This window comes from Chlorocebus sabaeus, chromosome 24 (genome assembly GCF_047675955.1).
Source record: "Chlorocebus sabaeus isolate Y175 chromosome 24, mChlSab1.0.hap1, whole genome shotgun sequence".
Lineage (NCBI taxonomy): Eukaryota > Metazoa > Chordata > Mammalia > Primates > Cercopithecidae > Chlorocebus > Chlorocebus sabaeus.
Window position 1 is genome coordinate 11570390 of NC_132927.1, and position 14972 is coordinate 11585361.

General features: G+C 38.8%; 2 protein-coding genes across 4 annotated transcripts in view; one reads left to right on the forward strand and one right to left on the reverse strand.

The window, feature by feature from the left end:
- The window catches only part of PRORP (protein only RNase P catalytic subunit), a 147326-nt gene that overhangs the window by 30608 nt on the left and 101746 nt on the right, over window positions 1-14972 (forward strand). The gene's annotated exons all lie outside the window — the stretch shown is intronic.
- LOC103228816 (septin-7) lies at window positions 2304-4958 on the reverse strand. The gene is given in 7 exon segments (XM_007986474.3): window positions 2304-3923; window positions 3926-3971; window positions 3973-4156; window positions 4158-4214; window positions 4216-4295; window positions 4298-4436; window positions 4438-4958. Coding segments are annotated over 7 exon segments (1008 nt in total). The 5' UTR covers window positions 4800-4958; the 3' UTR covers window positions 2304-3783.

Consider the following 14972-nt stretch of genomic DNA (forward strand, 5'->3'; position numbering starts at 1 on the left):
ATAGTTAGTTATGTGTTAAGAAAGTTAGATAAGGTCAGCTTTTCCTAGTGGGAGCAGAGATGAGAGTGGAGCCCCAAAGACAGTGGAGAGTAGAACCGGAAGTTGTGATTTAGGTGAATTAAAAGTGCAGAGTCTGTATGTAGCACAGTGTCAGTTTGGGAGGGAAGGAAGGCAGCATCAAATCATTGCTCAGGTTTTGATGATGTGAAGCTCCTTTCCTTAATATCTAACGGGAGAAATTCCAAGTTGTTATGTCTTGAGCAGAGCACATGACACCTGCTTATTAATCAACACTACTTTTTAGCTATAGGTTGAAATATGGCTCGTGGTTCTTCAAGATTTTAAGAAATAGGAAATAGGAGAGTTAAGGATTTGGTACATGAAAATATCAAACCTGAATCTGATCAAGCATCTAGAGCTCACTACTAATTTACTGGAAAGACAGGGGGCAGAGGAATATGTTAAATTACGCCTCAAGGGTACAATTACCAAATACCATCTATGGGAAACTACAGGACAACCCAGTTTCTTCCAATAAATCAATTGGAAAAAAAAAAAAAGAGAGAGAGAGATGGAGCAATGACCTATAGATAAAAGCAATTTGAGAGAAAGCAACCATTTGCAGTGTATGGATCATATTGGACCCTTAGTTCCTGATTTGAACAATCAGGGGAATCTGAACACCAGTTATTGGAGGTATTAAGAAATTTTTGTTGATTTTTATTTAGGGTTAATAATGTTAGTGAGTTAAAACTCTTTTTTTTTTTTTTTTTTTTTTTGAGGCAGGGTCTTAATCTGTCACCCAGGCTGGAGTGCAGTGGCACAATCATGGCTCACCACAGCCTCAATCTCCCAGGCTCAGGTGATCCTCCCAACTCAGCCTCCTGAGTAGCAAGGACTACAGGTGCGTGCCACCACACCCAGCTAAGTTTTGTACTTTTTGTAGAGAGGGGGTTTCACCATTTTCCCAGGCTGGTCTCAAACTTCTAGGCTCAAGTGATTGCCCTTTTTTTGGCCTCCCAAAGTGCTGGAATTACAGGCGTGAGTCACCGTACCTGGCTCAAACTCTTTAGATTCAGAGCTAAACACTGAAATATTTATGGATGAAATGATGTGATGTCTAAGATATGCTTCAAAAATAACTGGGAAATAGGGGATGGAATAGATGGAGTTATATATGAAACAAAATTGGTCATAAGATGATAAAGCTAGTTTATGGGTTCATGGGGATTTATTATACTATTCTGTCTGCTTTTATATATGTTTAAGATTTTCATCTTGAAAATCTTTTTTTAAAAGCTGACCAAGGGCCGGCTGTGGTGGCTCACAACTGTAATCCCAGCACTTTGGGAGGCTGAGGTGGGAGGATCACTTGAGCCCAGGAGTTTGAGACAAGCCTAGGCAACATAGTGAGACCCCATGTCTATTAAAAAAAAAAAAAAAAAAAAAAAGCTGACAAATACACATATGCTTTCATGATAGAAGTTATGAAAAGGGAGATTATAAAACATTGCTTTCTCAGTGATTTTCATGCAGAAGCAACATCTTCCTATAGTAAAGATTTCCTCAAGTAAACATATTATATGTTTATTATAATATATATAGTATATATTCATTAGAAAGGATATAACCGGTTCAGAAATACCACTATAGAGAGTGAAAGTCCCCTTCTTAAAGCACATGATGCTTTTTAAATGCTGAAAATTGTCATGACATTTGCACATATGTTTCTTTTTCCATTTTTGAAATGCACAAGATAAAATTAATAGAATAGAACAACTAATTTAGATTCAGAGTCAGTTCTATAAAGGTTTCCTACTGTACTGCATTGTTTTTGCTTTGCAAAGAGGTTATTAACATTTTTTTTCTGGGTTAGGGGAGGAGTTTTTAAAAATCCTGTACAGGTTTTTAAAAAATCCTGTACAGGTTAATCCATTGTGTGGTAAAAGCTATAGCTAAAGAGGCAATGTGGAATGCTCCAGTGTGCACAACCCCTGCTTTTATCACAGGTGGCAACTGCAGATTAATTCTGGTGTGGTTAGGCTTTACACAAAGGGAAACTTGAACCTGAGAGCCTATGTCCCTGACAGTGCTAATTGGGAGATGTGGAGTGAGGGGATTTCCACTCTACAAGATCTCCAGTGCATTTCCTCCTTGTTTTTGCATTTTCCTTTGCTATGAAGCAGCTGCACAGAAGTAAAATGTGATTTCCTGTATTTAGGAGTTCTGGCTTTTCTTTCAGAGACTTATAATTGGAAGGGTGGAATGCATATGGATTAAGCTACCTACAGGGCTAATTTAAACGTAGGTGTTTTATTTTTGTTTTTGTTCTTGTAATGAGTTCACTGCATTTGTGCCAGGAGTATTTTTGTTCAGATGTTTTGAATTAGCAGATAACTCAGGTTGTTTCAAAAGCAGGCTTCTCTCTAGGCTGATCACTGCTTTAACAGTGTGATTCTTTGCAAGCTGACTGAAAAACCACCAATGGCAAAAGTGCATTCTGTCATATTAATAAAAATACTGTAGTTCCTTTGCAGATTCATACAGTATAAATGCTTATCTTGATTATATAACCTGCAGAATTTTCCAAAATGAGAAAAATAGGCAGAGGATGTTTTTCAAGAAAATATGGTAAGGCCATATCAAGGTACAATGTTCCCAGATACAATGTCAGTGGGAACTGAAAAGAACTTATTCGTAGAGTAGATGCTCAGGAGTCATTAGACTTAGGTGAAAGTTCTTATCATAAATTAATACTTTTTTTTGTAGTCATTGTCAATATTTCTTGTCCTATTAACGGTAGTTGATTTTTTTTTCTTTTTTCTTTTCTTTTTTTTTTTTTTTTGAGACAGAATCTTGCTCTGTCACCCAGGCTGGAGTGCAGTGGCGCGATCTCGGCTCACTGCAAGCTCCGCCTCCTGGTTTCACGCCATTCTCCTGCCTCAGCCTCCCAAGTAGCTGGGATTACAGGCACCCGCTACCATGCCCAGCTAATTTTTTATATTTTTAGTAGAAATGTTAGCCATGTTAGCCAGGATGGCCTTGATCTCCTGACCTTGTGATCCTCCCGCCTCAGCCTCCCAAAGTGCTGGGATTACAGGCATGAGCCACCGTGCCCGGACGTTCATATTTTTCAAAATATACTTAGGAGCCTATCCTAAACATGGGCCAGACCTTTGGATATTTTTGAATGTGGTTTCTTCCCAAGTCATTCACCATTGTGTTGATGGTACAAGGCTTCTCCACTTGCAATCAGAGAAACGTCAAATGACTATTAGTAAACAAGAACTGATTATTAAGTACCAGATTAGCAGAGCTGGATGATCAGATCCAAACCACAGCATTCATTATTACTGTAAACTATGTGATCAGTGAAGCTAAACTAGTATTTAAAACCCAGGCACCCACCACTACACTCAGCTAATTTTTGTATTTTCAGTAGAGACAGGTTTTCAGAATGTTGGCCAGGCTGGTCTCGAACTCCTGACCTCAAGTGATCCGCCCGCCTTGGCCTCCCAAAGTGCTGGGATTACAGGTGTGAGCCACAGTGCCTGGCCTGTTAGTTTCTATTAATAAGTACACAACACCCTAAACAATTCAAGGCATCTTAATCTCCATTAAGAACAACAACAAAATAATTTTTATCATGCTGTTAAATTTTATCATGCTGTTAAATCACTATGGATAAAACTGGTGCAAATTGGTCAAATGGATCCAACAAACACTGATGTCCAAGTTCGGATATTGGTAACTATTAATAATGCATAACTCTTGGTCAGTAGTTTAAAAGATCTTCTCTTTCTTCTTTTTGAAGGTTCTCAAAGAGCTTTGTTGTTTTGAAATATGTTGTTGAGCTTCCCAGTTTGCTTTCTCATCCTCAAACTGACAATGTTTTTTCTCTAATTCTTTGTGTTATGCTTCTTTTTCATTTGCTCGTGGCGCTGCCATTGGAACTCAACTTCAGAGTCCTTACAGTTTTTGAGCTTTTTTTTTGACCTTCATTTCAAACACCTGCTCCACATCTCCAGCTCCATCCTTCATTTTAGCTACATACTCTTTCTTCTTCCATTTGTGCCAGAAGTCTCTTAGCCCTTATTTATTATCAACTACATTATAAGTCACAACTGCCAGTTTTCTGTTTTCACAGTGGGCATTTAATAACATCTTTCAAATCATGCATATGTGTTATTAACATATTTCTTAAAATTGTAAAAACAATGTTCGCCATTTTTAACTTTAGCAACACTCCAAGGATACTGCCTTCCCCTAACCCTTTTGCCATTAAGTTCAATGATACAGTATTACTACTTACCTAAGCAAGAGGTAAATGGTCCTTCATCTTTTTAACAAGCTTGTTGTCTTCTTCATCTGTTTCTGGAAATTTGTATGTTTTAAGTTCTTAGATTTCTTTCATTATCTGTTTTAAAGTTATTATCTGGTTTAATTCCATGTCCTGAAGGAGCAATGAAGTATAAACAAACCTGCACCCTGTTATTGGGCACCTGACATCTGTTCACTCATGATTCTGCATTTAGGTAGTCCACAGATTTAGTATCAATGTAGTCGATAACGAGCTGCCAGCAATTACTATTATCTACTGCATCTCCAAATCCTGGGGTATCAACTATTGTAAGCAGCAACTTAACACTACCTTCTTTGATTACAACTTTGGATTGTTCCTCCTGTACAGTCTTTTTAGTAATAATTCTATGAGAAAGACTTGGATATTCTGGAGAATGCAAATCTATGAGGAATCATGAGTAGATTAATGTTGTCTTTCCCGGATTTCCCACTACCATAAGTGTGAATTCAAACCTTCTCTTCACTGATTCTCTGGATACTTGATTTCGGAGATTGGCAAATCCCACACATTTCCATCATTCCAGTCATCCAGATTCCAACAGAAGAAATCCACAGAGGAACCATGGTGCTGCTGTTGACGCTCCTCTCCTAAGCAGCAGTGGATCTTGCACTCCAGGTCATTCTTTTCAAAACGCTGATGTAATGCTGTTACTCCCCTGCCTCAAAACCTTCAGCAGTTACCCATTCCTGCCCTGAAAGTAATTCTTCCAGTTTGGCCGCAGCCTACTTTTCAGGCCATATTGCTTACCATTCTCCTCTAGAGACACTGCTTCAGCCAGTGCCAGCTAATTAGTGGCTCTAGACTGCTTTGTGTTTTCTTCCTCTTCTTTTTCCCCTTATCTAAAATATACTTGTACCTCCAAATCCTGTTTTTCCTTCATGGCTATCTCAGTCCCTTTTCTGTCACACAACCTTTTTGGACCTCTGTAGTCTGCATTTATCTTTTCTTCCTTGGAACTTGTAGCATTTATTAACCCTGGCACACATCTGGCTATTGGTCCTATACTATGTGTTCTTGTTTTAGTGTTTAGTTTTTCATGTTAGTGTCTATTGTTACTTCAACCAGATTAGAAACTCTGAGGGACGGGACACCCTTTTGCGTATTTTCCACAATGCGTGGCATCTAGTAGGTGTGTGTAATAAATATGGTTATTTATACATTAAATAATCCAGTGCTTACACTTATTATGTCATAGCCACCATTTCAGTTAATCTTTACAGTAACTTTGAGGGAATGAGTATTTTCTCTCCGTGACAAATGAGGAAACTGAGGCTCAGAAAAGTTCGGTAACTTGCTGAAACCACACAGGTTAAGTGATGAAGTCAGAATTCAAACCCACCTCTTTGGACTCAGTAACACATGCTGTTTAACCATACCGGTAATTCTGCCACCTTATGAGACTGATGTATGTGTTTTGAGGATGGGAAATTACCTACCACTTAACTTACTATTATTTGCTTAAAAATGGCAGAAGAAAAAGTGTGCAAACCTGGATTTGTAGTGATTCCTAGCAGGAATAATGAAACAGATTCAAACTGTGCCAAAGTTCACAGGAAAATAGAATTTCCCTTAATCTCTTTGATTACTGGTGGAATGACTCATCTTCCAGTTGTACATTGCTCTTGAGTTACTCAGATATTTGTATAAGTTAGACAGTGGAAGGAAAACCACCAATGAGATGTACAAGACACGTCATTTGAGCTGATGAATGTTCCCGGGATATCCCCAAGATTTCTACCTGAGTATTCTTGCCTATCCTATTTACTGTTTGACTCTTTCACCTTTTGGTTTTCTTTCAGAGTAAAATCACTTCCCATTTCCTTTCTGCTTTCCACTTGGATAACTTTCACAGGCTACTCTCACTACTGCAGTGCACAAAGATTTACTGTCTACATATTTAACATTAGTGAGATTTATTGCTGAATTTATGCACTAGAAGTTTCAGGAATTTAAATTTTTCCTTTTTCATTCTCTTCTCTGCTTCCGATTTTTTTCACTAAAAGAGAACAAAAATAACCCAAACTATTTTCTTTTTATAAAAAATTAGCAATAGAATTGAGTATAGATAGTAGTAAATTCTGCTTCATTTCTGTGGGAACATTGAAAACTTGATGGCTTCTGCAAATGACTGATAAATTGTTTCTGCTTTATAAAGAAAGGAAATAGCTCATTCAATTCAATGAAGTCATTAGTAAATGGAATTAGAAATAAAGATTCTGTATTTTTTTGTTGTCATTAATTTGGTCTTTCTGTCCGCATCTCAGTTTTCTCACAGGTTTGTTTTGAGGATAGATCAGAAGACATATGCACACTGTAAAGCATAAAGTAATCCTTAAGGATGCACTACAGGCAGTCCTCAGCCGAGAAACTTGATTTATGAACCACGCATACATGCATACTACAAAGGGATGGGTCTTACCTCAGTCTAGTGCCCTTTGAAGGTGACAAGCTAAATGGTCTTTTTGGCCCCCGAATCAGAATACCTAGGAACAACTGATATGTAGACATATTTTTCTTATACATGTGGGAGCAGTTAGGTTATGGGTCCTTTCAGGGATTCATCTACTCTGCTGCCATGTGAAGACAGGAGCCCATTTCTCAGTCAGGAATAGGAAGCAGGAAAAGTTTCTTTCCTGGTATCCAATGTTGAAACCCAAAGAGTTTATAAATGTTGACAAACTATTGGTAAAACTTGTGGTATTATTATTTACCTAAAGCACATACAGGGGCTTTTATAGTATAGACTTTTTACAGTCAAATCATTTAATTTTATTGAGTCCTTACAATAGCCCTTTGAAGTATGTATGAATAGCCCCACTTTATTCCTGAGGAACGTAAGGCCCAGAAAAGTGAAGCGACTTGATCAGTGAAGGGCCTTAAATTTTCTACACGTTTCCTTTCAAAGACGAAGGGAAGTTAGGCACTGTGTTGGCACTTTAGAGCAGGTTCTGGGTTAGTTGTGAAGCAGAGGGGATTTCCAGGGTGTGTAAGCACGAAAAAACTCCTTGAATGAAAGCAGAATTTTTTTTTAAGTAGTTAACAGCGTTTTGGGGTTTGCAGGACTCAGGCTGTGTTACTGCCTTTTTTTCTTTTTTTCTTTTTTTCTTTTTTTGGCCTGATTTGTTTCTTTCTAATTTAGGAGCAAGATTTTATAATTAAAAATATATTGCCTTTTGCCCTTTCTTTTAGCTGTTCTCCATAAATCTGTCAGAATATGATATGAAAAGGAAGGAGAGTGGGATTAAAAATAATATAGCTGATTCTGTCTAGACATTTAATTTCTAAACTATCTTTACCTGAGTTAGATCTTTCTGCAAAGCTCAGGCAAGATTTAAGAAATAACTTTAAACTTGTAAGTAAATTCTGTTCTATCTGGAATTTATAGGAGAGTGTATTAATACTTGGAAATAATACCTAACTGCTAGGGAGCATGCATCTTTAGCTCATGATTCTAGATGATTGAGAATTTTTTAGGGAAAATTTTTCAGTCCTTCATGTAGTTGATAGTGGGCTATCATTTTATATTTCAAGATTAAAAAATAGATTATCTTCTTTCTCCTTCCTCTCCTCTTCCTCTTCTCTTTTTTTCTTCTTTCTAGCTGTATGGAATGACAATTTAATTATTCATTGAGTCTTCTATTAATGAGTATTTAAGTGGTTTCAAATCTTCCACTATTACAAAAGTGCCACAGTGAATCACCTTACACATTTGTAATTTCTCACATTCTGATATAGATGTAAGATAGATTCCCACAAATTGAATTGCTAGCACAATGGAGACATATTAATTTTGATTGGCCTTCATGGAAATTTTATCAGTATATACTCAGCAAATTATATATTAATATTTGCTAGTTAATAATCAGCAAAATATGAGGATTCTTTCTCCACACTTTTAAGATTCAGTGTGCTATCAAACATTTTGATCTTTGCCTATATGAAGTAAAAAATAAAATTGCAGTATAGGATTAATTTACAGTTTTCTTGGAGTGTGGTGGAGCATATTTTCACAGGTTTAAGAGTCACTTATATTTATTTTCTGCAAACTGTTTGCTCCTGTCTTGCCCGTTTTTTGAGTTTTGACTGTTTTCTTATCAATTTTAGGAGCTCTTTATTTGAAAAATCTGTGGTTTAAATTACAATTTTTGAAGCTTTACTTATGTTTTTTTCTCTATGTACATTTTAAAATATTCAAATTTATCAGACTTTCCTTTTATGGCTCCTGGGTTTCATATTTAGAAAGATTTTTTCTGTTGCAAGGTTATTGAAAAGCCAACAAACACAAAAACTTCCTTTTGCTCCCTACACTTTTGTTGTTTTTCTCTAAATTTTTCATCCATTTGGAATTTTTTTCTGATGTGAGGTATAGTTCCAACTTAATTTCTTCCCCAGCTAATTAGCCAATTGTGTCAACATCATTTGTTTAGCAACCCATATTCTACCCAACTAGTGATAAAGTGGGATGTTACTGTTAGCATGTACCAAATTCTTCATATAAATATTTAGGTCTCTTTTTGGACCTTCTTTTCTGATTCACTAATCTGCATACTTCTTAACAGTATGACACTATTTTGATTATTGTAGTTTCATGATATATCTAATATCTATTAGAGCTAATTTTTATAACTTGGGTTCTGGCACTTTCTTTAATAAACTTACCGGAGATAAATATTATAGGCCTATGATAAAATGTATTAGCAATGTTCCCTGGGGCAAAATCACATTTTATATATGTGACAGAGTCCTATTACCAGTAGCTTTTAAGCATTTTTGAACACAACACTGATACAATATACATTATATGTAATAACACATTTATAAATAAAAAAATTTATACATTAAAAAAATTATGGACTCTTGCTATATTTGTTGCACTCTATTTTTAGTTCTGTTTATTTCTCTCCGAAATGCTGGTTGCAACTGTATTAAATTGATCTCATGACCTAGTAAGGTCTTGTGACCTGCAGTTAAAAACCATCTTATTATTTGATGTTTTAAATCATAGCCATTCTAACTGGTGTGAGATGGCATCTCATTGTGGTTTTAATTTGCATTTCTCTGATGATTAGTGATATGGAGCATTTTTTCATGTTTATTAACCACTTGTATGCCTTCTTTTGAGAAGTGTATGTTCATGTCTTTTGCCTGTTTTTTAATGGGGTTGTTTTTTGCTTGTCGAATTAAGTTCCTTATAGATTCTGGATATTAGCCCTTTGTTGGATGCAGTTTGTAAATATTTTCTCCTATTCCGTAAGTTGTCTGTTTAAAGTAAATAGTTTATTTTGCTATACAGAGTCTCTTTAATTAATTAATTAGGTCCCACTTGTCAATTTTTGTTTTTGTTACAGTTGCTCTTGAGGACTTAACCAAAAATTCTTCGCCAAGGCTGAAGTCAAGAAGGGTATTTCCTAGGTTTTCTTCTAGGATTTTTATAGTTTGAGGGTTTACATTTAAATCTTTAATCCATCTTGAGTTAATTTTGATATGTGGTGAAAGTTAAGGGTCCAGTTTCATTCTGCTACATATAACTAGCCAGTTATCCCAGCACCATTTATTGAATAGGAATTCCTTTCCCCATTGCTTGTTTTTGTTGGCCTTGTCAAAAATCAGGTGTATGCAAGTGTACAGCTTTGTTTCTGAGTTTTCTGTTCTGTTCCATTGGTCTATATGTCTGTTTTTGTACCAGTATGAGGCTGCAGAGAAAGGGGAATGCTTATACACTGTTGATGGGATGTAAATTAGTTCAGCCATTGTGGAAAGCAGCTTGGAGATTTCTCAAATAACTTAAAACAGAGCAACCATTTAACTCAGCAATCCCACTGCTGGGTGTATACCCAAAGGGAAATGAACCATTATACCAAAAAGACACATCCACTCATATGTGCATTGCTGTGCTACTCACAATAGCAAAGACATGGAATCAACCTAGTGCCAGTCAGTGGTGGACTGGATAAAGAAAATGTGGTACTATACACCATGGAATACTAGGCAACCATAAAAAAGAACAAAGTCATGTCCTTTGCAGCAACATGGATGGAGCTGGAGGCCATAATCCTAAGCAAATTAATTCAGGAAGAGAAAAGCAGATACTGTAAGTTTTTATAAATGGGAGCTAAACATTGAGCATACATGGACATAAACATGGGAACAACAGACACTGCAGACTGCTAGAGGGGGTGGGGTGTGGGGTGAAAAGCTACCTACTGGGTACTATGTTCACTGCCTGGGTACAGTATACCCATGTAACAAACCTCCACATGGATCCCTTGTATCTGAAATAAAAGTTGAAATACTAAAATAAATAAAAATAAGGAAAAAATAAAAATACTTCATTATGTGTCTGGAATTGGTGGGTTCTTGGTCTCACTGACTTCAAGAATGAAGCCGCAGACCCTCGCAGTGAGTGTTACAGTTCTTAAAGATAGTGTGTCCAGAATTTGTTCCTTCAGACATTTAGATGTGTCTGGAGTTTCTTCCTTCTGGTGGGTTTGTGGTCTCGCTGTCACGAGTGAACCTGCAGACCTTCCTGGTGAGTGGTGCAGCTCATAAAGGCAGCGTGGACCCAGAGTGAGCAGCAGCAAGATTTATTGCAAAGAGCAAAAGAATAAAGCTTCCACAGTGTGGAAGGGGACCCGAGGAGGTTGCTGCTGGCTGGCTGGCTGGCTGGCTGGGGCAGCCTGCTTTTATTCCCTTATCTGGCCCCACCCATATCCTGCTGATTGGTCCACTTTACAGAGAGCTGATTGGTCCGTTTTGACAGAGTGCTGATTGGTGTATTTACAAACCCTGAGCTAGACGCAGAGTGCTGATTGGTGCATTTACAATCCTTGCGTTAGACACAGAGTCACAGAGTGCTGATTGGTGCACATACAATCCTCCAGCTAGATATAAAAGTTCTCCAAGTCCCCATGTGGTTCAGGAGCCCAGCTGGCTTCACCCAGTGGATCGTGCACTAGGGCTGTAAGTGAGCTGCCTGCCAGTCCCATGCCAGACCTGCACTCCTTAGCCCTTGGGCTGTCCGTGGGACCAGGATAGCACCAGTCGCCACGGAGCAGGAGGCGCCCCCGTAGGGGAGGCTCAGGCTGTGAGGGAGCCCACCGCATGGGGAGGAGCTCAGACATGGCGGGCTGCAGGTCTCAAGCCCTGTCCCCGGGGAGGCAGCTAGGGCCCGGTGAGAATTTGAGTGCGGCTCTGGCGGGCCGGCACTGCTGGGGGACCCGGCAAACTCTGCAGCTGCTGGCCCGGGTGCTAAGCCCCTCACTGCCCTGGGCCGGCCCTGCTTGCTGGCCATTCCGTGTGCCCGGCGGCCGAGCCTGCGCCCATGCCCGCCGGAACTCACAGGGGCCCGGGAGCGCAGCCCCGGTTCCCACCCGCCCCTCTCCCTCCACACCTCCCCAGAAGCAGAGGGAGGAGGCTCTGGCCTCAGCCAGCTCAGAGAGGGGCCCCCACGGTGCCGTGGGCTCCTCAAGTGCCGCTAGAGTGGAAGCCAAGGCTGGTGGCCAAGGAGGCGCAGAGAGTGAGGGCTGCTAGCACATTATCACCTCTCAATTAGACATATTCAGGTGAAATACCATTAGTCCTTATTAGTCTCTTTTGGGGAGGGAGTAGGGGAGTGGGAATGATATAGGTCCTTAAAATAGGGAGACCACATCAAAGAAAGTAGGATTTCTAAGCCAAAAAAAACTCATGAAGGACATTTGCAAAGTTTCTTTCCCATTGTTTGCAGGACCTTGCAGGGAAGGGCAGCAGTCTTGATTGGCATGCCTTGCTTAAGAATACAGGGCACACTACTAAAATATACTGTATAGGAAGAAGGAAATACTATTATAGTGCATGTGCCAAGAGGTTTAGGCTCCATGTGTAAACTACTCCATGATCCTTAAACATAGTTGTTTTGAAGTCTTCTGGCTTTTGGGATTTCTAGCTTGAATTTCTTAGTTTTGAGATGGGGTCTTACTATGTTGCCCAGGCTGAACTGGAACCCCTGGACTCCAGCAATCTTTCTGCCTCAGCCTCCTGAGTAGCTGGGGTCCAGCTTGATTTTTGTTGCTCTGAGGGATAGTACAAGAGAATGAACTTCTGGGTTTTGAACCCCAAGTTTACCATTTACTAGTTAGGTGATCTGCTTAACTTCCCTATGCTCTATTCTCCTAATCTGTTAAGTGGGAAAAATGATAGTATCTACCTCATACCCTCATACCATTGTTTCAGCAATAAGAAAGTTAGTATATGTAAAGCACTTAGAATTTTTGTTTCTTAATAGCATTGTGATCTACGTGGCACATGGAAAGCACTATGTAAGTTTATGGTATTATTTGACTTGGAAGTGTGTAGGATTTTTTTCTTTAACCTCACAATTAAAAATTTTGTGGGGATGTGATTAGGTGATTTTTTTCATTGTTTCCCTGAATTTCATGTCATGTGTCCTTTAAAATGTAAGGTTTTTTTTTGGAGACAGAGTCTTGCCCTGTTGCCCAGTCTGGAGTGCAGTGGCACAATCTTGGCTCACTGCAACCTCTACCTCCTGGGTTCAAGCAATTCTCCTGCCTCAGCCTCCTGGGTAGTTGGGATGACAGGTGCTGGCCACTACACCCAGCTAATTTTTGTATTTTTTGTAGAGACAAGGTTTCACCATGTTGGCCAGTCTGGTCTTGAACTTCTGGCCTCAAGTGATCCACCCGCCTCAGCCTCCCAAAGTGCTGGGATTATAGGTATGAGCCACTGTACCCGGCCAAAATGTAGGTATTTTTTAATCTTGAAATTTCATTTAAAAAAAAAAAATTCTTTTTGTTTTGATTTATTCCTTGAGAACACCCTTTTGAGGCTTAAAAGTTAGATCTCTGTTCTCTGTCCCTCATACCTATAATGTTCTTTCTCTTAACATTCTTTTTCTTCTTCTGCACTGAAGTAGAATTTCTCAGAATTTGTGCTGCATTTCATGAAATCCATGTTCTAGTATATTAGTTCTAATCTTGACTGCTTTCAAAGCATATTTAAATTCTGTTGTTGCATTTTTTTCATTTCTATTTTAATTTTGGATCTCTTTGCATCTGTTGCTATTCTCTCCTTAAAGCTTATTGCTCTTTCTTCATAGATACAACCAAATTTGTCCTCTTCTTTGAGGGATCCAGGCAGAGGTCTTCTAAATTCTGAATTGTATTTGAGTTTCAGAACATGCTTTTATCTGAATCTTTTTTTTTTTTTTTTTTTTGAGACGGAGTCTCACTGTCGCCAGGCTGGAGTGCAGTGGCGCAATCTCAGCTCACTGCAACCTCTGCCTTTGGGGTTCAAGCGAGTCTTCTGCCTCAGCCTCCCGAGTAGCTGAGACTACAGGTGCGTGCCACCATGCCCAGATAATTTTTTGGGTATTTTTAGTAGAGACAGGGTTTCACCATGTTGAACAGGATAGTCTTGATCTCTTGACCTTGTGATCCACCCGCCTTGGCCTCCCGAAGTGCTGGGATTACAGGTGTGAGCCACTGCGCCCGGCCTATCTGAATCTTTAAGGCAAAACTCCTAACAAATGTTGCTGTATCTTTCTTTGGCCTGTGAAGGATTTTTTTCATCCTATTGAATTATCCTTGAGAAAAGAGATCCATTAATGCTCAGCATATGCCATTAGGTAGATGGGCAGAGTGTACTTACCCCTTCATTGTCCTTTTGGATGCTGGCAATTTCCACCTTTTGGATCTAGACTCATCAGGATATTAGTCCAGTTTATCTGGTAAGCTGCATGAAGATGGGGCATTTTTCCACTCTGGCTTATCGAGTCAGATGCGGTTTATAATTCTCCTCTGAACAGCATATGACAGATTATTCCTTGGTGTCACGTACTTGTCTTATCTCACTTTCAGTCCCATTACCTGCTTATACCACTCGTCTTTAGATGATAAAGTGTCCAAAGATGCTGTGTTCTCCTAACTCTCCTGCCTTAAAGGTCAATTACTTAATTAGGATAGAAGAAAACAGCTAATGGACCACCTGGATTGAGTGGTAAAGGAAACTTGTTTGAGAGATGTTTGACATGTGGTAAGGAAACCATCACCGTTTTTTTCTGTTTAATGCAGCCCTTGTTTCTGAAATTGAGTTAAAGTATTTTTCCTGCTTTACTTTGAGTTACCTGTACTCTTTTTTGTCTCAAAAGCTGGAGAAATGCGCTAAGATAGTTTGTCTCAATAAATTACCATTGATTACCATTGGTCATTTAGTTAGGAGAACTCTCCCAAACTTCTCTTTAGTTTACAGTACTGTTGTTACCAGTTTAAAATTTCTCTAACCTCCATGTTAGTTGTTAGGTTGCAATGATACTTTTTAGCCATGTGGCTTCATTTCCATCAAGGCAGTCATGTTAATGTTCTTATTTAGGATTGGCCTCCATGGTTTAAAGAATGCACAGGAAGTAATTAGATACAGAGATGCATTTTTTATTGTTGTTCCCATGTTAAGAGCACTGCTTCCAACCAAAATAGCTGGTATTCCCCTGTTTTTCCACATCTACTATGACTAAAGCGAGTTTCTTTAAAAAGACCTTTCTCACTTAATGTCCTACTCTAGCAACTAAGAAGAAATAAGTGGAAAACAATAATGCATACTCAAAACTTTACATAAA